The 26,509-nt window shown below is 48.8% G+C and overlaps 2 protein-coding genes across 2 annotated transcripts; one reads left to right on the top strand and one right to left on the bottom strand.

Annotated features, from left to right (window-relative positions):
- Positions 1-1,343: 1,343 nt before the first annotated feature.
- Positions 1,344-23,724, bottom strand: sytl5 (synaptotagmin-like 5). Its single transcript, XM_067259529.1, is given in 18 exon segments — positions 1,344-1,790; positions 2,175-2,202; positions 2,204-2,384; positions 2,820-2,955; positions 3,104-3,212; positions 3,630-3,791; positions 3,911-4,013; positions 4,207-4,385; positions 7,588-7,683; positions 8,564-8,667; positions 9,926-10,055; positions 10,312-10,435; positions 10,657-10,815; positions 10,989-11,091; positions 11,359-11,474; positions 11,684-11,899; positions 12,089-12,498; positions 23,615-23,724. Coding segments are annotated over 17 exon segments (2,202 nt in total). The 5' UTR covers positions 12,202-12,498; positions 23,615-23,724; the 3' UTR covers positions 1,344-1,647.
- A 488-nt stretch (positions 23,725-24,212) lies between these two features.
- dynlt3 (dynein light chain Tctex-type 3) lies at positions 24,213-25,832 on the top strand. Its single transcript, XM_067255596.1, has 5 exons — positions 24,213-24,308; positions 24,718-24,759; positions 24,865-24,988; positions 25,181-25,258; positions 25,494-25,832. The coding sequence occupies exons 1-5, from the start codon at positions 24,285-24,287 to the stop codon at positions 25,568-25,570; spliced, it is 345 nt and encodes a 114-aa protein (XP_067111697.1). The 5' UTR covers positions 24,213-24,284; the 3' UTR covers positions 25,571-25,832.
- The last annotated feature ends 677 nt before the right edge of the window (positions 25,833-26,509 follow it).

Genomic DNA, 26,509 nt, shown 5'->3' with positions numbered 1-26,509 from the left:
TAGAATGTGACTACAGTAGAATTACACTACAGTAGAAGCACAGTAGAATGCTTGATAGGATGACTACAGCTACACACTGAGGATCAAGGATCCAGAAAACATCTCTTAAAGATGAGTGGAGAGGATAGTGGGAGAATCTTTTTTTACTGAATCACCGTCCAGGAATGTTGTGTATAAAGGACAGGTCATAGCGACCTTGGTGCTGCAGAGATGGGAACATGGGTGTCAGACTAGCTGAGTCACAATGCTGACTCACTCCAACATCCAGCCTCCATCTCCTCCTCACTCATAGCACCGTATCATCTAACCTTCTACCCTCGAGCACAGCTTCCATCTGTGCAGTACAGCACACCTGTGCTGTAAGTAGAGTGGATCTTCTCGTCATTCTTTTAGTTCTGTTTTGTGCTGTTGTTTCATTGCCTTCTTCCTCCACAGGCCAACAGGTGTTCCTGTTATGCTAATGGTATGTTTTTTTTCATTTTGGTCAATGTCTAGAGTATTTTTCTTACACCAGAATCAACTAAATTATACCTGGGGCACCGTTTAGAAAACTACTTCGACTTCAACTCGTTTAAATAGAACATCAGTTCTCATATACACACATTCTATATAGAGAGATTTTAATGAGTGCACGCTTGTTTAAAGTTGTGCTGCGTGTTCCCAGGAGCGTTTAATCTAAATCCCAAGCTAACATCAAATCAAACGAACATCCATGATTTCCAAAACTCTGCCCTGTAATTGCCTTCATTTATGCAAATCCTTCTGTAGTTTTGGCCAGTTTTATAAGATTTATATTGTTGACAATAATGAATAGAGACATATGGATTTCTTTCACGTGCAACACCCGTGAGACTTCTAAGGTTGATTCCTCCTGCAGACTGCAGTGTCTGAGGCCAGGAGCTCAGGTGGTCTCAGTTCACAACTCGTGTGGCTATCTGTGCTCTCCTCTGCTAAGTAACAGGGTTTGACTCGATGGGCGGGGAGGGGGGGGCGTCGTGGAACTCCTCGTCTTAGAGCACGCGCGTCTTTTCTCTCTCTCTCTCTCTCTCTCTCTCTCTCTCTCTCTCTCTCTCTCTCTCTCTACAGGTGGTGACTCCTGGACGGCAAAACCACATGTCAGGTTCTGCTAGGATGTGCTCACGAATACGAGGGGAATGTTTCAGTCTCACTAACAACACACAACACTCCCAGAATGCATTGGAAGGTTTCTAAACAAACCCTCTGCGACTTGGATTATCTACATCCACCCCCCCCCCCCCACAAACAGGCAGGCTCCTCCCCACATCTGCAAGCCCCCCCCCCCCCCCCCCCCCCCCCCCCCCACCAGACAGACTACTCCCAGATACTCCCCTTGGTTGTATAAGTGCAATGTGCTTATGTGAAACACTGCTTATGTGCTTACTCAGTATGATATCTACATGTAATTCATGTCATAATACACAACAGTAGTTGTAGTAGTAGCAGTGCTTGGTCATAACTGGATGCAGAGGAGGGCAGAGGGATGCTTGGATGCGTGTGTCAGTAAGGCATGACTGGCTGGTCCAAACAGGAAGTGGAAATGCTAAGGTCAGGGGTAATGGAGAGGGGTGTGGTCATCAGCTGTGTATTGCAGGATAGAACTGTGGCCCTCTGGTCCCGCCCCCTCTCTCATGTCTGGTACTTGCACATGCTGGGCCTCAGCATCAGGGTACACTCGTGTGGAACCTCGGGGTTGTCAATCATCTGTTGCCATAGACGCTGCTCCTCCCCGTAAGAGTCCATCCACTCCACCTCGTTCCCGTAGCTGTGGCCTGGGGAGGGGAAGCACACACACACAAACACACATGCACAGAACTGAGTGTGAAGAAAAGTATTGTATGTACATTTAGAACATTACAGTAAGAGAGAAATAAGAGGGAAAAAAGGCAGCGGAGAGTAGAGGAGAAGACAGGAGGGAGAAGGAGAAGAGAGAAGGAGGGAGGAGGAGAGGAGAGAAGGAGGGGGGAGGAGAGGAGAGAAGGAGGGAGGAGGAGAGGAGAGAAGGAGGGGGGAGGAGAGGAGAGAAGGAGGGGGGGAGGAGAGGATAGGAGAGAAAGAGGAGGGAGGAGAGGAGAGAAGGAGGGTAAAGGAGAGGAGAGAAGGAGAGGGGAGGAGAGACGGGGGGGAGAAGAGGAGACCCTCCCACACACACACACCTGTCCCTGCGCCCAGTCTGACCCCCCCCCAGGAACACGTTGCTGGCCAGGGCCTCCTTATCCCACACGGTGAGCTCCAGACACACGTTGTTCAGATCCCCCGGCTGCAGACCACAGTAGGTGAACGTGTGGTTCCACTGGGGGTTGACGGTTCGACGCTCCACTGCTGTCTTGTGCTTGGTGGACTTGCTGTTGTCAGGCAGCAGGTACCTGGGCAGGAGAGCATAGGGAGAGAAAACAATCAGACTGCCTTGCTCACTGGTTCTCAGTAATCATGAGTTCCTTTAAAAGATGCTTTTATCCAAAGAGACATACACAGAAGATTCGAACCTCTTGACCTGCAACCCAATGCACTACCACTGAGCTATACCCAGCTATACTCATTCTTACTGACAAAACCTTTCATTACATTTGGTGAGGTGATGTTTATTTTAGGTTGGTGCATGTCCTAAAGTCCCCAAGCAGAGCTAGAGCCAGAGGGAAGGGGAGGGGAGGGGAGGGGAGGAGAGGGGAGGAGAGGAGAGAAGAGGAAAGGAGAGGGGAGGGGAGGGGAGGGGAGGGGAGGGGAGGGGAGGGGAGGGGAGGGGAGGGGAGGGGAGGGGGGGGAGGGGAGGGAAGGGGAGGGGAGGGGAGGAGAGGCCTCACCCTTTGACAAAGGGGTCGGAGGTGCCTCCAGACTTGACGGCCGTCAGGTTCTTGGCCTCCTTGATCAGCAGCTCCACCATCCCTCCTTTAGGCAGCTGGATGCTGGTCTTCTTCCCTTTGAGGAATCCCTTCTTCACTGGAGGGAGGAAAGAGGACAGAGTGAAGAAACGAAAGAGAGCAAAAGAACAGTTCCCTTCACAGTCCGGTGTTCAGGCTGAGGGCAGTATCTTTGTGTTTGTGTTGTATGTGTGAGTGTGTGTGTTGGTGTGTAGTTGAGGCTATACCTTGGACCTGGTCCAGGGGGAGTGTGAGGTTCTTTTCTGCAGGGATGTACTTCAGGACCACGGTCAGCTCTCCTTTGTACTGCAGCATGGAGTCCATGGCACTGTCCAGCTGTACTCATACACAGCACACACAGCACACAGCACACAAGCACCAAACAGTGGGCTGTTCATAGACACAACAGCACTTTTCACAGAAAGTATTGTCATTCAGTGTGCTATGAGTGTATTACAGTGTCTGTGTGTGCGTGTGAGTGTATCAGTGTGTGTGTGTGTCTTCCTACCTTGGGCTGCAGGGCGTATACAGTGTCTGTGTGTGTGTATCAGTGTGTGTGTGTTCCTACCTTGGGCTGCAGGGCGTATACAGTGTCTGTGTGTGTGTGTATCAGTGTGTGTGTGTTCCTACCTTGGGCTGCAGGGCGTATACAGTGTCTGTGTGTGTGTGTATCAGTGTGTGTGTGTTCCTACCTGTATACCAGTATACAGTGTCTGTGTGTGTGTGTATCAGTGTGTTTGTGTGTGTTCCTACCTTGGGCTGCAGGGAGTACCACTCCTCCAGCTGGGTGTCGAACTCCCAGGAGTCGAAGCTGAGCTCCACCTCCCCCAGGAAGCGGTTGTGTCCGAAGCGGTCGTGATGCCACACCGAGAGCTGCAGCGTCCTGGTCTCCAGCTGGGAGTGGCTGATCACGTACTGCACACAGCAGCAGGGAGGGGAGGGGCGCTCAGTACACACACACACAGATACACACAAATACACACCAACACAGATACACTAACACACTGACACACGCACACACAAACAAGCCTAACCTTCAGGTTCTCGTTGAAGACCGGGTTGGTGGTGTTGGTCTTGATGCTGGTCTTCCTCTTGCTCTGTCGAGATTTGTCTGGGAGGAGGTAAGCCTTGACATAGCTGCGACAGAAGGAGCAACCATTCAGATTTTCTGAAGAAGGTCAACACTTGAGTTTAATGCCAGTGCATGCGTGTGTGTGTAAGCCAGTGTGGATTTCTGCAAAATGTGTGTTTCTGTGTGTTTCTGCAAAATGTGTGTTTCTTGAAAATGTGTGTTTCTATCAAATTTGTGTTTCAGTGTGTGTTCACTCACGCGTCTGTGCGTTGCTTCCTGTCGTCCCCCGTGGCGAGGTTGCGACACTCCTTTACGGTCACGTTGAGAGCCCCCGTCTTGTAGCTGTAGCTGATGTTCAACAGCATCTCACCACTCACCCGCGCGTTGCCATAGTCACCAGTCTCACTGTACATGCTCATCATACTGTTGAGACTGCTCTGTGGGGGAGAGGAGGAGGGGGGAGAGGGAGTGGGGGGAGGAGAGGGAGCGAGGGAGGGAGAAAGTGGGAGAGAGGGAGAGGAGGGTGGAAGGGAGGGAGGGTGAGAGAGAGAGGAGGGGGAGGGAGGAAAGAGAAGGATGGGAGAGGGAAGAGAGGAAGGTAGAAAAAATAAAGGTAGGGGAAATGAGGTCGGGAGAGGGGAGAGAGGCGAGGGGGAGGGGAAAGAGGAGGGGTGTGAATGGTGGGAGAGGTGATGGACAGAGAAAAGGAGGTAGGGTAATGAAGGAGCAGGAGGAGGAAGAGGGGAGGGGAGGGGGTGAGAGCGAGGAAGGTGAAAGGAGATAGGGTACATGTTACACCACTGGCTGTGGTCTATTTCCCATCCTAACCTCTGTCTCATCCTGTTTCCTAGAGTGAGTCAGTGTGATGAACGACCAGTTTAGCCCGTCATGGGCCCTGACAGGAACACATCAGCACATGTTTATGAAGATCCATTCAGCCATGCCAGCGTGAGTGGCAAAAACACACACAAACAGACACAGACAATGACACGGATACACAGAGATGCAAACACACACATGCAAACACACACATGCAAACTCACACAAGCACTCTCCACTTGGCATAAACAACACATATACTGATTATATAAGCATATAATATAAGCACATATATTAGCATGAATACACACACACACCCACACACCCACACACACACACACACACACAGGTCACTTACAGTCTCTGCATCTGAGTCGGGCACACTGAGGTAGCCCCACCTCCTTTCTGAGCCAGGAGTGGACGACTGGAAACCAGCAGAGGAAGAACAGGCCCGGACAGACAAGTAGAGGACAGAGGGATAGAGGAACCATAGAAGAAAAAAAGAAAGGGAGTTACCCATTTGGAGGAGTGAAAGGGACAGAAACACACCAAGCAGTGCGGAGCAGAGCCCCAAGTCCCCAAGTCCCCAAGTCCCCAAGTCCCCAGACCAGAGGCCTGACAGAAGCAGAGCCAGACGTCAGAATCGTCCAGCATTGCCATGGTGATTATCAAATGAGATCAGACAGATTCTAGATCCTAAGAAATCGATGGTGATAAACGAGGACGCCTCAGACATTCTGACATTCAGGAGGGTAAATAGCAGCTGCAGCCACGGTGAGATCAACACACACTGGGCCAGCTTCCTGGACACTGGGATCACTACACTCCAACACTGCGATGTGGTTATTTTCCCGCAAATACAAAATCATCAAAACGATTGACTACCAAAATACTGTTAGAACTCTGCATTTCTGATCCTTAATCTTCTGCAGTTTTATCTATACTGTTTATATGTTGCTTTGGATAAAAGCGTCTGCTAAAGAACAAGCAAAATGTAATGTAAATGTATTGACATTCTTCAGTCTGCTTCTGTGTAAGGAGCAGGCATGGAGTCCAGAAAATCTTCCTACAGTCTGGGTAATAGGATCAGGGATGGACAGACTGTCTCTGTCTAGCCAGACTTATAGGACACGGTGTTCACACACTGAAATATGTATGCCGATATGTGTGCCGAGGTTAGATAAAGATACATCTGATAGATGGGGAATGGGGTGGTTATTTCAATTGCAGATCCGTATCTAGAATGTGAAGCTCTAGACATGAATCAGTCATGGTGTAGGTATGTGTGTGTGCCTGTGCGTGTGTGGTGGATCATCCCTAAAGATATTGCATTATCCACATAGATCTAATCATGTGCTTCTCTGGCAGAGCAGTAAGGAGATAGCTGAGACCAGTGGAGCGGAGACCAGCTGAGAACAGTGGAGCGGAGACCAGCTGAGAACAGTGGAGCGGAGACCAGCTGAGACCAGTGGAGCGGAGACCAGCTGATGAGACCAGTGGAGCGGAGACCAGCTGAGAACAGTGGAGCGGAGACCAGCTGATGAGACCAGTGGAGTGGAGACCAGCTGAGACCAGTGGAGCGGAGACCAGCTGAGACCAGTGGAGCGGAGACCAGCTGAGGCCAGTGGAGCGGAGACCAGCTGAGGCCAGTGGAGCAGAGACCAGCTGAGGCCAGTGGAGCGGAGACCAGCTGAGACCAGTGGAGCGGAGACCAGCTGATGAGACCAGTGGAGCGGAGACCAGCTGAGACCAGTGGAGCGGATAGGCTTTTGAACTTCTCCTGCTCTTTGAGGTGTTAGCCTCTCTCATCAGCCTCATCGCTATTCTGCTCCCGGACACACTACCAGGGAGCTAACATCTCTCTGTCCTTTCCAGACATCTACCAGTATAACCTAACATCTCTCTGTCCTTTCCAGACATCTACCAGTATAACCTAACATCTTTCTGGCCTTTCCAGACATCTACCAGTATAACCTAACATCTTTCTGGCCTTTCCAGACATCTACCAGTATAACCTAACATCTTTCTGGCCTTTCCAGACATCTACCAGTATAACCTAACATCTTTCTGGCCTTTCCAGACATCTACCAGTATAACCTAACATCTTTCTGGCCTTTCCAGACATCTACCAGTATAACCTAACATCTTTCTGGCCTTTCCAGACATCTACCAGTATAACCTGACATCTCTCTCTTCAGCCATCTATCATTGTTCTATCATATATGTCAGGTATCTGCACTAGTTAGCAGCAGTGCAACCCAACTCCTCTCAGTTCCCCCTGCCCATCAACTACAGTCTGTGTGTACGAGTGGGAGGTGAGTGTAAGCAAGAGAATATCTATGTCTCTCTGACATGCAGTAATAATACAGAGGCTGTCAAACAGCATGAACTATTGAGGCCGTGGAGGAGTCATCTATGTAAACCAGCTGTTTATGCCATTTCAGCACGGTCTAACATCAATCAATCAATCTGAAATGCTTTGGCACCCCACTGACACGCACGCACGTGTCCACACGCGTGCACATCCTCACAAAGCTTGTGGAGTGAGTCAGGGCTATGTTCAAGATACTCTGTTAGCCATGTAAACAAAGTTGTCTGCCTCCGGGCATAAGGACAGCAGGCTAGCAGCTTAGACACACACACACGTACACGCACACAACACACACACAGAGAGGAGCCAGTTGGTTCAGCTCACACCGTTGTGTTTTAGTTTGGTTTAGATATACTGTGTGTGTGTGTGTGTGTGACAGTGCTCTCTGGGAGGCTGTGTGTATTGGTGTGTCTGTCTGTGTTTATCTCCAGCACCAGGTTGTGTGTTACCATAGACATGGCGTTGCTAAGGCGTCGGCTGGTGACCTTGCTGTGTGCTGACATCAGAGCATCAATGTCCTCGTCCCGTTCCTCCTCAGAATACTCCTGTAAACAACAAGCATTAGTTAGGAGTCAGGTGGCTGAGCGGTTAGAGAATCGGGCTAGTAATCAGAAGGTTGCTGGTTCGATTCCCGGCTGTGTCAAATGACGTTGTGCAAGGCACTTCACAGTACTTAATGTAAGTCACTCTGGATAAGAGCTAACTGACTAAATGTACTTGTTGAGTCCACATTAGCAAAATGACATGGCCTATGGGTGTAGACTGTGTTTGATTCTTTATGATAAAACATTTTGATATAAATAATCTGGTGTCCTAATATGCCTTTTCTATTGTCACCTGTCTAAACCAGGATTCCAATGAGTTTATCTTCATCTTGTTTTCATAGTGCTCCTATTGTAGCTGCTCTTCCTGGGGCCTTGTCAGCTGATCAGCTTTTAGCCAATGGCCATCCTATCACTGGGATTGGTGATGACTACTCTGATTCAGTCTTCAGCTACCAGCCCTTGCCCCAGCCCTTGCCCCTGGACCTGCCCCTGCCCTTAACCTTGCCATGCGACACAAATGGATGCAAGTTTTCTGCATCGTGAAAATAACTTCAAGTCAACATCAGAGTTCATCTGAGCAGAAGCCTGAGTGTGGAATCACTGGAGCTAGTACAGTTTTCCACTGTGTGTGTGTGTGTGGTGTGTGTGTGTGTGTGGTGTGTGTGTGTCTTCCGTGTGGGTTGTGTGTGTAGTTGTGTTTATTCTACAACAGCCATAAATTCAATGAGACAGGTTGAGACAGAGTGTGTTAATGTGATTATTCTCTCATCACACACAGAGTAATCTGAGTTGTGTAGGGATGCGTACCCTTGTGTATCTGTGTGTGCGTGTTTCCACGTGCGTGTGTGTGTGGAGTGTGTGTGTGTGTGTGTGAGCGGACCGTGTCGTTGAGCCCGGGGACAGAGCGACTTCTGAGACTGAAGGCGTCATCATTCAACACTTCAAGAGCAGGAACTGACAGGTCCACCTCAGAACGGCTACGATCTGACCAGACAGACAGAGAGAGATAGTTAGAGAGAGATAAAGACAGACAGAGAGTGACAGGGTCAGAGAGAGAAATAGAGAATGTATGAAAGAAAGATGAAGAGATAGAGATAGAGCGAGAGAGAGAGAGATATGAGAATGAAAGATCCTGTTATCTGTGTCTCCAAAAGAGCAGAGATGGAGTGTGTGTAGCTTGGGTTAGCCCAGGGAGACCCACTTAGACAACCCACCAGTGTGAGCAGTCCCCAAAGTCCAAAAATGAAGTATATGAACTAGACTGTACAGTGTGTGTGTGTGTGTGGGGGGGGGGGTGGTTGGGGAGGAACTAACTTTGTAGACCATCTGTGTCTGAAGAAAATCCACCGCTACAGAGGGGATTCCACCCCTAGAGGCCAACCCCTCCCCACACACACGCACACACACACAGCATCGCTCCTACTCAATTCGCTCGCTCTCCTTCCTTCCCTCCCTCTCTCTCTCTTCCTCTTTCCGATTTTCTTTGGCTCTGTGCCCCCCCACCCCCCCTCCCCTCCCCTCCTCAATCCCCGACACCCCACTCCTGCCAGGTTCCCTCACAGCACTGGTAACAACATTAATACACTATGTTATGAGCTAGAAACTCGAGATGGAACACCGTATGTTACTACAGCAACCAGATGTTACTGCTGTTGATGGGAGATGGCTGGACTGTCACTGAGCAGGAAGGGAGAGACAGGGATAGAGAGAGATAGAAAGAGACAGTGAAGAGAGAGAGAGAGAGAGAGAGAGAGAGAGAGAGCGAGAGAGAGAGAGAGAGAGGGAGAGAAGAAGAGGAGAGTGAAAAAAGAGAAGAGAGTAGGAGATGTAGAGAGAGAGAGTCAGAGAGAGAAAGAAAGACACATGGATCCAAAGTGAGAGCAGAGAGAGTACCCCCGTCCTGTAGTGAGTTAAAGGGAGTGATCCTTCCACAGAGTGTGAGGCAGTTAGAGGTGTAAAGAGCTGTCTTTTACAACACATTTCACATCTATTGCCACAGGCATGTTGCCTGTGCAACAGAGCCCTGGCTGACATCAGCCAGAACCCATTTACACTGTCACTTATTAGACAGCAGCCCTCTGGCACTCTGGTTCACTTCATCATCTCTCTACTCCCCTGCCACACTCCAGTACCAAAACAACATGCACATACACACACACGGTGTTTTGGGACAATCCTGTCTGCCCCTGTCAGTGTTTGGCTCAAGCACACCAGCAAGGTGTGAGGGTTGTCATGGAGATACCTGAAGAGACAGACGCCCTGGATACGGCGATGGTCGGGGTGTCAGACTCAGTCCGCCGGTGGCCTGCGGACATCTTGTCAGAGACACTGTCGCTGGAGTGGAAACTGGCCACACTTTCTGCTCCATCAGGCTAAACACACACACACACACACACACACACACACACAGACAAATTGTGAGTTTGCAAGTATGTGTCCAGTATGCCATGTGTCACAGTTATGGGAACAAGCTTATGTGTCTGTGTGTGTGTGTGTGTGTGCGTGTGTGTGTGCGTGCATGCGTGTGTGTGCATGTGTGTGTGTGCGAGCATGTGTGTGTGTGCGTGTGTGTGCGTGTGTGTGCGAGCATGTGTGTATGTGTGTGTGTGTGTGTGTGGGGTTGCTGACCCTGACCCTCCTGCTGCTGCTGCTGGGTGTAGGTGAGCGGTCTCTGTCCAGTGTCTGGGAGGAGGGACGTAGGTTGTTGGGCACGGTGGGCAACCCCGAGGGCTCCAGGGCCACAGCACTGCCCCTGTGTTGAAATCAAACTCACCCTTTTATATTCTAAACTCTAGTATACATCAGTTTACCTACTATATAATAGCACACCAACTACACAAAATCGTGTCACAAAAATCAAATCATGAAATGGCGCAGGTATTGCAGAACAGGTTGCAGAAGAACAGGTTGCAGCAGAATGTGTTGAGGTTGTAGCAGTGAGGTGCAGCGCTTGCGTCTCGGGTGTTTCCTCACTTGTGTGTGCGCGGGGCGGAGCGCGGGGCGGAGCGCGGGCCGGAGCGAGCGCTGCGTACGCTGTGTGTGTCTGTGTCCGGAGATGAACACACACTCTTGCTCTCTGCTCCGGTCTCTGGCTTCATGCTGGGCCGACTGGCTCTCTTACCGAGCCTCAGCCTGACACACACACACACACACACACACGTACACACACACAATGTAGTGTGGAATTATACAGTGAGGGTTTATAATGCTTTACAGGGCCTGTTGAAACAGTGTGTCAATGTACCATTGACACCATTGTATGTGTGATCAGTGTGTGTGGTAAGAAGTGTGTGTGGATTCCTCACCCTTTTTTCTTGGTCCCGTCCGTTGTGCTTCCCTTGGTGGCGATGTTTGACTTGGGCGTGTCTGAGCGCTCTGATTTGGGAGAATCGGTCTTTGCTGGGGAGGCTGGGGATGAAAACCGTCAGCAGTCACATGATCAGTTCAGCAGTCACATGATCAGTTCAGCAGGAACCACAACAAGCTGTCCTCCCACACTGAATAACCCAGATGATAATTCATGACAAACGAATGGCATAGGATTTAATTAATAAACAAACTCAAAACAACAGCAAGACAAGGCATCTTCTGGGACTATGGTGGAGTTGTATGATATGGTGTTTGTGGCTCTTGGGGGTTTAAGATGCGGTTGTGGTTCCTGGTCATGTTCCTCACCTGCAGGGCTGTTCATGATGGTCTTCTTGACCACGTCGCTGCCAAGCACAGTCCCCTGGTCGAATCTCCGGGAGCGCTCCTCCATAAACCACTCCCCCGTCACCACCTTCAGCTCCCTGCCAATCAGAGACAGCGCACACTTAAACCCCTGACCCCTAAATGTGTCAGCGTCCCCTCCTGTACCAGGTCTAATCACCCCCAGAAACACCTGCCGTCCTCACAGAGGGAAGGAGACAGATGCAGAGTCATTAAACAACCAATCAGAAGCCATCTGGAGTTCATTAGCACACACACACGCGCTCTCTCGCCACCCACTGCCACTTACGAGATCTTGGCACAGACGGAGCATTTCCACTGGCGCCCGGTGGGCGAGGAGACCCGGCAGGTGTTGCAGACGCGCTGCTGGCACTCCTGGCACAGGTCCCCCCGGTCGAAGATCAGACCCAGGCTCTTCAGGCAGCGGGAGCACTGACGCTCCCCGACCTCCTGGGGGCGCCGCGAGCCCTTCCGCTTGATCTCCACCAGCTCGTTCTTCAGCTTCCTGCCGAGGTCAAGGAAGGAGAAAGAGGGAACGAGAGAGAGAGAAACGTTGACAGGGAGAGACAGATAGCAAGAAAAAAAGAGAGGGAGTTCAATTCACTAACTAGTCAGGAGGAAAGTGTTTTCAGGACTTCGCCAGGTGAAGATTCTGGAAGTGGGGCAAGTGAGGAGAGCAAGTCCTTCTACTCACCTAACCCTCTTCTCTTCTCTCTTCCTCAACTTGTCATCCTTCTGCAGCACGTTCAGGATCACCTGACGCTCATCCTCCAATAGGAAGGACAGATTCAGCTCTTCCCCCGCCATAGGTCCTTTCCTCTATAGCTAGCCAATCAGAGCAGCCAAGGCTAGTTCTGGGGGTGTGGTCACACTCAGGGTGTCATGAGCCAGCTACATTACCTCTCAGATGTTCTGTTGGGGTTCTGGCAGAGTTCTCTTGTGGCTCTGTTGGGGTTGTCCTACGGTTCTGTGTACGTGTTCTTCGAGCATGTGGGTGTCTGTCCTATTAGTGTGAGAATTGTGCGACTGAGGAACGTTCTCAAGGTTCTTTACGGTTCTTCAGAGGGTTGCTTTCTTGGTCTCTTGAGATGCTTCAGAGAGATCCTGCACCAAAAAAACAGGCAAGCGCACACACAAAAACACACACGTCAATTGTTATTGAGTACAGAGAATGTGAAGACCTGGATTTCCAGATGTCATTTGCTTTCCTGGTCTTCTCGTGTTGTACCGAACAGCTGTTATCAGTATGCAGGACCAGGGGTTAGGGATAATTGATGAGGATAAAACTGGATAACGATTCACTTATCACAAGTCAGGGAGTACCCAAGCAGCAGAACCAGCAGCCAATTACTACCACTTCCCCCATCCAGCAGTCTGTAGTCTCATCTCACTTCACACCTCAGACCCCACAGAAGTTAGGGATCATCGAGACTTTATCAACTCAAACAGTAAGACTAATTACATTATGTAGATATGTACACACACACACACCCACCCACACACAGACATATATTCAAAGAGTCGCTCACACACGCATACACACCCACACACGCACACACACACACACCGTGAATACTTTGTGTTAATTAGTGTGCACCTGTCCTCTCCAGTGATAAAGGGTCCTCTGGGTAGCTGGCATTGACAGTGCAAATGTCACCTAGCCCCCAACAGAGGTGCACTATGGGAATGCTAACTGGCTCATTACTGAATGTCACTGTCAACAGGCAGAGGCTTAAAGACCTCAGTACACACACATACACACACACACAAACTTGAACACAGACACACACACACACAGCTGCAATCTGGGGTGATTTTACTTTTCTCTGTCTGGAGAAGCCCCAACACCATATCCTTAGCTGCTGGTAATGGATTATGAGTTTTGAAGCCTGTCTTGTATCTGTAATGTGTCTGTGCTCAAGTTGAAAGGGAAAGATGATGTTCATACAATACAGCAATAATGAGTATATGTCGCCACCGATTCTTGTTATTATTTACTTTCTTCTGAAATGGAGTTAGGCCTGAAAGGGTTAAACAGAACTCTTAGTTTGGTCACATTCTTCCGTGCTTAACTGGGCTGATGCGTATTAGTTTGATTGGAGAAGGAGAAGTCTTGGTGTGCCACCTTCCTCCCGAACTTTAGTTAAAGTATGTTCCGTTCCTCTGGTCCCTGTGCTAGCATGTTGTTGTCACCCTCCCACCCTTCTCTTTCTTCGCTGCTTATCTCTGTCGTCTTTACAGGCTTCCCAGGGGATCTGCTGAGCTGCTGCTCGGCCGTGACCCATTAGGACTCTCCGCCACACCCTGAGTTCATGCCCGGACACCAGGCCTGGCTCTGCTACCGGCCTCCACCAACCGCTCCAGGTTCGGCTCTGCTACCAGCCTCCTCCACCATCGGGCTTGGCTCTGCTACCAGCTCTGCTTCAATAAAAGCTATCTATTCAATCTATGGTGTGATTACTGAACTTGTGAAGTGTCACAATGAGTCACATATCAATTACGGTTTAGGTTTTCCGTCGCCATTGTTTCTGCTTTGGAAAGCCTGACTGGAAAGATGGACGAGGAGAAGGCTGAACCGACCATTACCAAGAAGAGGTAGGTCACAGGAGAGGGAGGATGGAGAGAGCAAAGGAGAGTGATTAAGAGAGAAGATGAGGAAGCGATCAAAAGATAGACAGACTGGGAGGAGGGTGTGATTACGGGAAGAGCAGGGAAGGAAGGAGCCGTTGTGTGGGGTGGAGTTTAATAAGGAATAGCAAGAGAAAGTGACAGAGAGAGAGAAACAGAGAGAGGAAGCGAGAAAAGAGAAACAGGAGGAGAGCAAGAAAATAACGAGGAAAAAGAAGTCGCTCCTTTCACCAACGTCAGGAGAAATCTACTTGACACGTTTTCCCCAAATCCATTTAGCTGTGAGGAAATGTAATTAAAATCCCCTGCAAAATGTTTCAACGTTCTCGTTGAACATTTTTGTCGGTGCTTCTTTAGTAGTCGGAAAATGCTGTTATTAAATTCAATGCTGTAGGGAAGCATTTACGCCAGACCTGAGACAGTAGTAGGACACTCCCAGCAGTTAGGCCTGTCAGCTGCTGGGTACATTCAGCAGCACAGTCCCACGCATGAATACTCATACCTGCCTGGCTGTGATTTATTTCCCTTCAAACGGCTGCTGTGCTTTAATACAAAGCCTCTTAGTCCACGGGTGACTTCAATCCCCCGGGTTAAAGCTAATTACACGATCGGGTCCTGCGCAGTGGCGCAGGATGTGTGTGTGTGTTGATTAGGTGGACGGGAGAAGAGAGGAGAAGGAGGGTGGAGGAGAGGAGGGTGGAGGAGAGGAGGATGGAGGAGAAGGAGGGTGGAGGAGAGGAGGGTGGAGGAGAGGAGGATGGAGGAGAAGGAGGGTGGAGGAGAGGAGGGTGGAGGAGAGGAGGATGGAGGAGAAGAGGGTGGAGGAGAGGAGGGTGGAGGATGGAGGAGAAGGAGGGTGGAGGAGAAGGAGGGTGGAGGAGCAGAGGATTGGGGAGAGGATAGGAGGGTACAGGAGAGGATGCCGACGGCAGAGGATGGAGAAAGGCGAAGGAGGTAGGACTCGAAGCAGGAGACCAGAGAAAAGAGAAAGCCGATTCGCGGGGAAAGAAAAGATGAGAAGGAAGGGAAGAAGCCGGAGGCGAGGGGGAGGTCAGAGCCGCCGTCTGAGCCCACCTGACTGCGTTGGTGGCCCTAAACGGCATCGTGTCTGCCCTCCTCCACACCTCCCTCCATCCCTCCTCATTACTGTCTCTTATCTCGTCCTCTTGTCCTCCCCCCTCCTTTTCTCCCTTCCCTCCCTCCCCTCCCTCCCTCCCTCCTCTTTTACATGAATTAGTGCTAATGAACAGATGAAGCCACCCTTCTTGGCATCAGTCACCACTCAGGAGACTAAGGCGTCGGTGAGAAACATTAAAAGTAGCGTCGTTCCTTCCAGCTCTGAAGCTGATTAATCAACACGGAGCCAGACAGAGAGGAAACCGCCGGCTAATGACTGAAGCCTGAACAGGTGTGCTCGGGGTTTGTTTTTCTTTTGTGTTACAGTGCAAGACGCACTTTAAGATTTTCGATGTGCGTGTGTGTGACAGAGAGGGAGGGCGGGTGTTTGGGTGTGTGTGTGTGTGTTGTGTGTCTTCCACAGCCATGTCAGTGTCAGTCGGTGACTCAGGAGGAACTGAGGCAAAAATAATCCTCATTACACCACTGCTCCCAGTTTACATTTCAGCATGCGCATACGTTCGCACACGCATTCACACGCACGATCACACGCAGCATGAAAAACCTTGACACACAAGCAAACATTCACCACACTCCTCATGCCCCGGTACAGTACAGTAGTAGTGAGCTGTGTGACTTACTGTGAGGTCACATGACAGCCTCAACAGCGTCCACTCATTTGAAGTTTCGCCACACCCGACACAGTCACCTGACATTGTGTTGAAACCTTTTTTTTTTTATCGGCAACACCAAAAAGGAATTACGGCTTACTGTATTTGACTAGTGTAAATACAAGAAACATGAGACCAACTAGACTAGATAAAAAGAGAAGCACTTAGGTAGCTGCCATTCCGAGCCAGGAAAGTGCCACACACACACACACACCCATACACCTACAAATATGCACAAACGTCATAAAAAAGAATAAACCTGCGTGTATTTACATACTGTGTAGTTGAGGTGGAGGTTTTCCACGGATGGGGCAGTGCATGCCAAAGTGATAAAGTGTGTGTGACATTAGGGCTGGTGTTATGAAGCTACCCTCCCTGAGTACACACACACGCACGCACGCCCTCTGAAGTTCTCTCTGCCCTGAGCAAACACGCTACCGAGAAAACCATTCTCCCAGCCTCTCTTTTCCCAGCAGTAGATACATCACACCAACAATACAACGTCTCAGTTTCACCAGGGGGAAGGAGCTACAATACGGAAGGAGTTTCAGCACAGAGAGACCAGGCTCTACTCTGGCCAGTGGGAGTCCGGGGCACTGCTGACAGGGGCATCCATCTGCCAGAGAGAGGCCACAGGTGGGCCTGAAAAGCTGGCACAGCCCCAGCTGGCATGAGGGGCCACGGCCAATGGCTGGCCATTACGTGAGATGTCGATGACAAGTTCAGTACTTAACGGATAGACAGGGGCGTAGACTAGAGGACATACTGTTCAAGCCCACACTAAATACCAAAAGACATACAGAGTGTAACAGTGTAGATACTCACGGACTTAAAGAAAACAAAATGTTGTTGTTTTCTTATTCCATCAGCCCCCCACTCCCCTCTTTCTCCACCTATTCCCCTCGCGCTCCTCCAATTCTCACTCTGTCTTCCCATCATCTTTTCCTCTTTATGTCTTTTCTATCTCCGCTTCAATATTCTCTTTCAGCCCCAGGGCACAGTCAACAGTAAGGAAACGTGTGTGCGTGTGTGTTCGTGGTTTGTGAGCGCTGTATGAGGGTGCCGTTCATGTGTGTATATTTCTGTAGCCCGTGTGTGTGTGTGCGTAGCACGTGTGTGTGTCTGCGTAGCACGTGTGTGAGTGTGTGTGCGTAGCCCGTGTGTGTGTGTGTGTGTGCGTAGCACGTGTGTGAGTGTGTGCGTGTACAGAATGTGGGTCACCCCCCTTCCGCCTCCGAAAGAAACAGCGAAGGCTTCCCTTGGACGCCTCTGCCTTGTTATTTCAGCTCACATCAGCACATCTCCCCTGGACTGGGCAGGACTAGGAGCCCCCTGGGGACCCAGCAGAAGGTGTCTCAGCCCTAAATATACTCGTTATCTCAGCCCACAGATCTCTCACCTTCTTCGAGCAGATAGCCATCCTCCAAAGGAATGTCTCTCTCAGAATGTAATTTCCCTCAGGTCTGGGCTGGGCTCGTTCACACACACCTCAAAGGGATGGGGAGTTTGGGAAGAGCAGACTGAGGCCTTAGCCTGGGTGGTCTCATCAATAAGTCATGTATGATGCCGGCTTCCATCTCCTCTTAATGTCTTTCCCTGCTCTCTACTTTTAACACGATGCTGTTCATCATCTCATCTCCCCGCGCTTATAGCAGCTCTTTCGTCGTTTACCTTAAACCATTTCGATTACACTCTTAATGAGGGCTCGTGTTTGTTTACACTGTCGCGGAAGTATTGCTTTCTATTCTCACTGTGATGGACTGTACATAGCTGCAGTCCCCTGGTGTTAACGTACGAACCCAAGAGCACATGCATCCCTCCTGCATCTTTAATTCCAGACAAACAGCAAGTTAGATCGATGATGAATGTCAAAACATCTTAGCCCTGTGTCTCAGGGGGACACAATCCCATAGAACCCACCACTTAACCATCTCTGTGCTGCGGCAAAGAGATACCCACAGAGCTTCCGGAACACGCTAACACACTCCGCGGAGAGAATCAGAATCAGTCAGGATCACAGAGATTCTGAGCTGATGTCACAAGCTGTACAGACAACCAGAATGCCGATAGTGATGACCACGTACTGGTTTGATTCATTCTTGATGGATCCACTTGTTTGACTGAATCTTTCAATGAGCTATGATGAGTTGGGTGGATGTACTGGCGCTGCCAGTCATCCTAGAGGAACGGTTTTCTTCTGCAGATTCAATAGATGAGCAGTATAACATGATGGCCCAATATTCATGTAGTAATCGGGATGAACAAGAAAACTTTATCCAAACAACATTTAGGCTACAGAAAAAGTCCCTTCACACACACATCATATTAACCCTTGTGTTCTCTTCGGGTCATTCTAACCCATCAGTCATTGTTACCCACCGTCGTATTGTGACAACTTTACCGCATACAAAAACAAAGTGAAGCATTTTCTTTTAACCGTCGGGCTGTCTCAGACCCTCCACATTGCGAAGGTTAAAAGAAAATGATTTGTATTTGTTTTTGTATTGGGTAAAATTGGGTAAACACAACGATGGTTCGTTATGAACCTTTGGGTCATGTGACCCGAAGGCAGCACAAGGGTTAACTTTATCAGTGCTTTGGGAGGAAATGCACCAAATAGAATTACTCCTGGTATCTGTACTGTTTATCTGCCTGTACGTAATTCACTTCCAGGGCTGGCAGGATGTGTGTCTGTGGTCATTCATCTACCTCCCAGGCTCCTGACTCAGATAAGAGGTGGCAGGCTGGAGGAAACAGGAAATACTTCTGGGAGAGACTGCCAGGGAACGGGCAAGATCCAACAATACCTGACATGTGTGTCCGGGCGGAACTGTCTCTGCCTGTGTGGCCTCACACACACACACACACACACACACACACACACACACACACACACACACAGGCTTGTGATAGGTTTACCTGTTCGGAAACTAATTAATGACCTTCCCACTGGACTAGACCTGTCATTCATACTTAGCATGTCAATCAAATTTGAGGCTGCACACACAAACACACACACACACACACCTAATCACTCCCAGGACATGTCAATAACTGTCGAGGAAAACATCTCACCTCAGTCTGTCAAAAATCCAATAACAACTGCCAGTCATTTGATGAACTTCATTGGTGAACTTTGGTTAAAGGTGAACTTTGTAGACTGTGTGTGCTGCATGATAACCATGTTCTACATCCACATGATAACCATGTTCTACATCCACATGATAACCATGTTCCACATCCACACAATAACCATGTTCTACATCCACATGATAACCATGTTCCACATCCACATGATAACCATGTTCTACATCCACATGATAACCATGTTCTACATCCACACGATAACCATGTTCCACATCCACACGATAACCATGTTCTACATCCACATGATAACCATGTTCTACATCCACATGATAACCATGTTCTACATCCACACGACCTGGAAAACCAGCTCAGTGTCAGACAGAATGCTGCTACACTTGTCTCATCCTTTTACAAACCGTCTCCTGGTGCTGGTTTATCAAGACACACACACATCCATGATGACACACACACACATATCCATGGACATACACACACACACACTCATCTATCAAGACACACACACACACACAACATGCTCCCATCAGGACCGTGGCAGGACTATAACAGCCAGGCCTGCCTTCCCTCTCCCTCAGCCTCCCGTGGAGTTCAATGGAGCAGAAAATGGAAAAAATAGATGAGACCATCTGAGCTTGTGACTCAGTGGCCATGTCTCTCGCTCTCCTCTCTCACCTGGCCTCTTCACTCCCAATCGATACTCTCTCGCCTTTCCAGCTATTCTTCTCCACCGGTTCCTCCCCCTTCTCCTCTTTCTCCTTCACTGACCCCCTCTTACCACCTCCACCTTCATCCCTACGCTCCTCTCCTCCTCCACCCTCATCCCTCCGCTCCTCTCCTCTTTCCTCCTCCTCCCTTTCCCTGAAGAGAGGCAGCGGCAAATTGTTACTGGCGATGAGTTCTGCGTGTCCTGTTTAAGGTCCTGTTATGCGAGATATGCCAGTGTGCTCCCAGTGTGTGTTGCAGGGGGGGGGGGTTCAAGAAATTGTTTGTGTGAATTAAAGAGAGACACAGGGTAGAGGAGGAAGGAAATGGGTAGCATGGAGAGCTCACGTTAGGCCTCTGTCTCTCATTAGTATTCTACTGGGTGTCATTGAAAGCTACGTATAAATGCCACTGAATGGAGTTGGAAGTCTATATATTGTTTCACTGTCGGAAATAAACCAAGTCAGGCTTAATAAAATGAGACTGGAGCCATTCTGCTTCAAGGAGATTCAGAGTGACCTCATCAAAACAGACTATAGCATTATAGTCATTGGTGCACAGAAATGGTGTGTGTTTACAGTTTCTGTTTCAGTAGAGCCTGCTTCTCCTCGACATTGAAATAATTGTCTGATTAGTCACACTCCTCTTATTCCTCGACATTTTCCTGTGTGTTACATTCAAATCAATGTCTGTCCTCAAAAGACCTCTTCCCTCTCAGCATTCATCCCTTCCTCTTCCTCCCCTTCCACCGGTCCCCTTTATCATTTTCTCTCAGCTGTTAATTAGCTGAAGGTAACTGTCAATCATGGTCATTCCAGATCAGCACTGGAGTCTAGCTACCTCAAAACATGGCCACAGGTACAGTACGTCAGACAACCCCTCCACCTCTCTCCTCCTCACCCACCCTCCTCCCTCCTCATCACCCCCTCCCTTCTCTCTCCTCCTCCCCCACCTCTTCAACAATGTCTCTCTGGATGTTTAGAGACAGTCAGCTAATAACAGATCACTTCCCATCTGGCCCCAATGAACTCTTCATTTGGCTTCCCCACATCACCAGGTCCTCCTGTAGACATGCAAATGATCTCCGGCTGGTCTGAGATTGGTGGAGACACATATTCTGTGAAACTATGCCGAGGCGAGGAAATGATGCCAGGGCTCATCTTTGATCTTATGCATAGATTCCACCTCCCCTGTAGATCAGTTCAGAAGGAAGGAACTTCCTTTTGTTCCTCAGTCCTAACACTATAATCACGATGTGCGATTATGGCTTTAGTTGTAGCGACGACAGCACTGGCGATGATGAGCTGTGGTCTATTGTGCGAGGATCACTTCAGCCTGGCGTTGTGCGCCACTCGTGCCGCGCTGGGTGGAACCCCATGCCTCGTCTTCTACAGCATCTGAGGGAAATCAGCTCTTTTGTTCCCGCCAAGCTCTGACTGGAAGCAGGAGTGGAGGCTGGTCCCGTTAACCCATATAGCTGCTGCTCTGTGTGTGTGTATGTGTGTGTGTGTGTGTGTGTGTGTGAGGGGGGGGGGGTAAGAGGGCAGGGGGTGAAGGGAAGAGAGGGGGGGGTATTGGGGTCGTGGACGGCTTCTGTCTCCTCCTACTCTTCCCTCCTTCTCATCCTGCTCCAGAAGCCCCAGGAAGACTAAATATTTCATGGGATACATTTCTATTCCGCTGCTGCGGTTGACTGCTTGTCCTCCTTAAAGCAACGGGATGAATGGCTTGCTCCGAGCAGGGAGGTAATTCTGAGTGTGTGTGTGTGAGTTGTTCCCCCCCGCAGTGTGAGTCTGTGTGTGGGCGGCCAGAGACAGGGGATGGAAGTGATACCGACACGCACGTGGGCTGAAGTGAGTGGGTGGAGAAGGGTCTGGGGCGCCGGAGGGGAGGTGGGTGGGTGGAGAAGGGTCTGGGGCGCCGGAGGGGAGGTGAGTGGGTGGAGAAGGGTCTGGGGCGCCGGAGGGGAAGTGTGTGGGTGGAGAAGGGTCTGGGGCGCCGGAGGGTAAGTGAGTGGGTGGAGAAGGGTCTGGGGCGCCGGAGGGGAAGTGTGCGGGTGGAGAATGGTCTGGGGCGCCGGAGGGGAAGTGAGTGGGTGGAGAAGGGTCTGGGGCGCCGGAGGGGAAGTGAGTGGGTGGAGAAGGGTCTGGGGCGCCGGAGGGGAGGTGAGTGGGTGTGTGTGTGGGGGGTTCGGAGGACGTGGCAGAATGAAGCTCCCTGATGTCCAACCCTTTTATATAGTTGAGTCACTCCTTCCTGCATTGAGTAGAAACCCCCCCCCACCACCACCACCTCCAATTTACCCCCCTCCCTGCTCCTCCCCAGTAATGACGGAGCTGTTGTAGCAGTGGGCTCCGTCTGATCGCCTGGCTGCCTGGTTGCCTGGCTGGCTGTGATTGAATGGGGACACCAGCCTTCAGCAGAGGACTGCCTGGTGCATAGCAAGCGGCTGAGCTGTGTACACTTCAGAAGGGAGCGGAGCGCAGTTGGCGGCATCAAAGCAAACGAGCGAAGCATTGGCGGGGGGGGTGACTGTGGGGGGGAGGTGGTGGGGTTGGCGGGGGGCCCCAGCACGACATGCCCCTGGATGTGCAGCGACTGGATGCAGCCGTACTGCGGAGTGGAGCGGGGCTGCACAACACTGCCGAACCAAGAAGCACGAAACCAACAACCACTGAACAGTTTTGTGTCTTGTGAAACAGGATCAAACCCTGTTCCACAAACACTCTGGTTCCGGAACAGTCCACAAGCTCGTTGTAGTCTTTGTACAATAGATGGGTCAGCTTGTTCTGATTCTATACAGCCCAGAACCTTCCAACATAATCTCTATTAGACTGAGAGGAGGGTTTATGGTCTGCAAGATCCCTCCACATTCATTATTATCAAACACACACACGCACACACACACACACACACACACACACAGTAACACATTTTACACAGCTTTGTCCCACAGCTCCTGTCCTCATCTCTTTTCTCTGGTGTGTACAGAGGCTGCTGTAATGCACCCTGGCTAGATTGCCTGGGGCTTCTCTGCTGTGATGGATGTGTTATCTCTATGCTCGTTTTCTATGCTGTTTCTCCACTGTGTGTAGGAGAGTGAGGGAACCCCCTCTATTTCCCCTGCCTGCCTTCCATCTCTGCCTGCCTCCCCTCCATCTCTCCCTGCCTCACATTCCTCCCTTCTCCTCCATCCAAGATCACATAGCGCTGTCCAATTCCCATCCATTTACATGTTTTAAGTACCCAATATGATTTGGAATCTATTTGCGTGAAATAAATAAACTTGTATTAGAGGGGCATGGTTGAAACATTGCACAAATCAAAAGAAGGTTTAATGTTTGGATGTGTTTTAACTGAATGCAGCTTGGATTGGGCTTTAAATGGGCAACTGAATTGTTTCCTTCTGGTTTTCAGATATAAGCTAACCTATTGGTTAAGTATACTATCTATCTCACAAAATGAACATAGGTTTAACCTATGACAAATTCTGTATTTGTAATGAGATGTACATTTTTTGGTGTCGTTATTTTCCTCCTGTCCTATTTGACAACAGAATGGTTAACTAAATGCTACGTAGTCTGCACTGACCATCGTCGAACCAGTTTTCAGGGTTTAAAGCCTGGGTCTGGAAAACAAAAAGGTGCCATTTGCTGCATTGCACCTGTTCAAATAAACGCCTCGAACTTTACAATGAGAGTGAACAAGTACAGCGTCTCCGTTAAACTATAAATGATTAATTAATTCTGCATTATAACGCGTAATAAATGTGAGAGTAAAGCCAAATATTGTTAAAATGGGTCGGTAATGAAATGCTTATAAACTGACTGTAGCAAATAATTGTTGGCCACGGTGATCAGTTCCTGGTCTATCGCTGTCACCTCACACCGTAGGGGAATCTCCCACCGAGAACTGGTTGCATTCATGCATTTTTAAAGAGATATTTATGTTCGTCAGAAAAATCTTCAAATATTTGAACAAAAGTGCAATACTCTTACCTGAGACACTTTGCTGTGATGCACTGGCAGTGAAAAAAAGCATCGAGAAAAGAACCGGACTCCGAGTACCCTAACCCTGGTACCGCAGGTTCGTATCAGTCACGGTCTCGGTGTGCTTTGAACACAGCTGTAGTGGTCCTCTCCCCGGTGTCTCCGCACAGCAGCCGGGGTGTTCCCGTGTGGAGGGGGCGTGGTAACCGCTCCTGGGAGAAAGACAAAGCTGGATTGCCCCGTTCATCATTCCTAGTGTGCACGGCTGAAAGAATTTCATCCCGCCAAATATGACTTTCTAAATGGATGTGTATAGTAACATAGGCTGTGTGTGCGTTTTGTGTCCTGTTGAGTTTAAATTAGCCATACACAATACACAATGCAGTAACCAAATAGTTTTTACTCAACTTGATAAAATAATCAAGTGTTGTATTCAGATTTTTTAAAAATATGTTTATACTATAGAGCTACCACTCACATAAATATGAATAATTTTGTAATTATTTTCAGAAACCCTAGTGACCTCCCGTCCATAGGCGGCAGTATATAATTTGGTCATAAACGGATATTTATTACCAACTCTTGACACGTTATCTTTTCACCTCCCATCCCAGTGACAGCGAGAAGCTAGCTAGCTACGTGAACATAAACAGCACTTAAAGAATACATTATTTTAACGATGGAGGAGTATTCTGGAGACGAGGTATTGTTTATATAAAATACATAATCCTGAGGACATGTAATAATTGGTCGCTAGCCTCAAAGGTAGCAGTACTGTACAACGTTAGAGTTGCAACCATTTATTAAACCTCTCGTATTTAGCTCAACTAGCTTAGCATGTTCATTTTGAGTATCTTATATCTCTACGTTTTGTCGCAAGCTTTCTGCCTACACCTTAATGCTTTACACTTTGGTTTATCCAGTTTATATTGTTCACAGAACATTGTTTAAAATACTATACTGTTTGGGAATAATCGTATGAACCAGATCGATAGCTAGATTAGCTTGTTTATTTGCATGGGTGTGGTCAAATCAGAGCGTTATCCTGGCCTTGTTCGGATAGATTGTCCACTCTAACGGCATCAAATTCAGTTAATCTTTTCTTTTTATAGGTGTCTTTCAATTCTGATGAGGCCAGTGTGTCAGTTAAGGAGGTAAGTAACTATTCTCTGTGTGAAAAAAATTGTCAGACACAGTTGAGGTTGAATGAGCCTCAGCATTAAGATCTACCTTTAAACAGAAATATGTCTTGTTGTCAGTGTATTGAAAGCATCATTGGCGGAGTGGACTATAACCAGAACAAGGTAAACCAGTGGACCGCCAGCATCGTGGAGCACTCTTTGACACAGCTGGTCAAACAAGGAAGACCATTTAAGTTCATAGGTAGGTGACTTTTTCTAAACGTTGGAAACGTTGCTTGTTATCATCACAGCAAGCACGTGTCAGCTCATGAACCAGGGCCCATTTAGAGTTTGGAATATGGACTATAGTTATTGGTCCTGTATACATAGAGATGTGTAAGTTGGATGTGGTCTGCATAGGCTAATGTAACAGTGGTTCTCTGGTGTTTGGCAGTAAACTGTGCCATCATGCAGAAGAGTGGAGCAGGCCTTCACACAGCCAACTCCTGCTACTGGGACACTGCCACTGATGGTGAGGAAACCTGCATGTCGCTAACTTTCGATCCTCAATTCTGCTCTCCAGTTTTCTCACTTAAGGGTCCATACTAAAGACTTTGTGATGTCACAATTTCACAAAAGTGACTCATTATTTTCCAGATACAATTTGCAGCTGTGTGTGTGTGTGTATACTGTTGTAGCACGCTCAAAGATTCTCAGGTGGGTTGACCTCTGTTCTGATTGGTTCACCCGTGACTTCTGTTCCACAGGAAGCTGCACGGTCAGGTGGGAGAATCGCACCATGTACTGCGTCGTGAGCGTGTTCGCGGTTGCCGTGACGTTGTAAGACGGGGCCACACGTCGTCCTGTCCTTTCCCGACCCGCTCTCCTCTCGCACCGAGATGCACGCACACATACAGGAACGCAAGACCACCGCCCAGCCTTGAAGATCCAATGCTGATTATCCAGAACAAGACCTGTCTGTCGTACAAAAAGAAAACATCTCCCTGCCCACATTCACAAACATGGGAACCTGAGGATGGAAACTGTGATATTGTATGTGAGAAGGAATAAAGAGCTCAATATGTGAGCAAAATGTAAATTCAAAACTGTAGCGAGACAGCTGTTCTTTTGGGACCAAGAAAATGGCACAACCTAGTCTAGTAGATAGATATCATATAGGTGTTGACTATTACTGTACAGGAATTTACAAAGATGTTAACATTCATTTGTTCAATAATTGCCCATCCTAAAAGACGTATTTAAATATAACAGCATATCTACAGTTAGCCATAGCTTCCACCTGTCTCTACCATGTGTAGTACTGCAGTAGAGCAAATACCAATCCATCAGGTTTGGTACAGTCCTAGATGAGACACATGTAAGGTGGTTCCCTGTTTGTCTGAGGGTAGCAGTTGCTATTTATGATAAAAATCTAAAAAGATGAAAAACAACAACTTAACCCTTGTGTTATCTTCGGGTCATTCTGACCCATCAGTCATTGTTACCCACCGTCATATTGCGACAAATTTACCTCATACAAAAACAAAGTGAAGCATTTTCTTTTAACTGTCGGGCTGTCTCAGACCCCCCACATTGCAATGGTTAAAAGAAAATTATTTTTATTTGTTTTTGTATTGGGTAAAATTGGGTAAACACAACGATGGTTCGTTATGAACCTTTGGGTCATGTGACCCAAAGGCAGCACGAGGGTTAATGTATTTATTTGAAGATAAACCCCTGGACTATGAGTGGTCTTCATGGTTTTGCTGCTTCGTTTAGCTTG

The sequence above is a fragment of the Osmerus mordax genome, chromosome 2 (genome assembly GCF_038355195.1).
Source record: "Osmerus mordax isolate fOsmMor3 chromosome 2, fOsmMor3.pri, whole genome shotgun sequence".
Classification (NCBI taxonomy): domain Eukaryota; kingdom Metazoa; phylum Chordata; class Actinopteri; order Osmeriformes; family Osmeridae; genus Osmerus; species Osmerus mordax.
The sequence above is the reverse complement of the archived record's forward strand: the minus strand, read 5'-3'. Positions and strand labels throughout refer to the sequence as shown.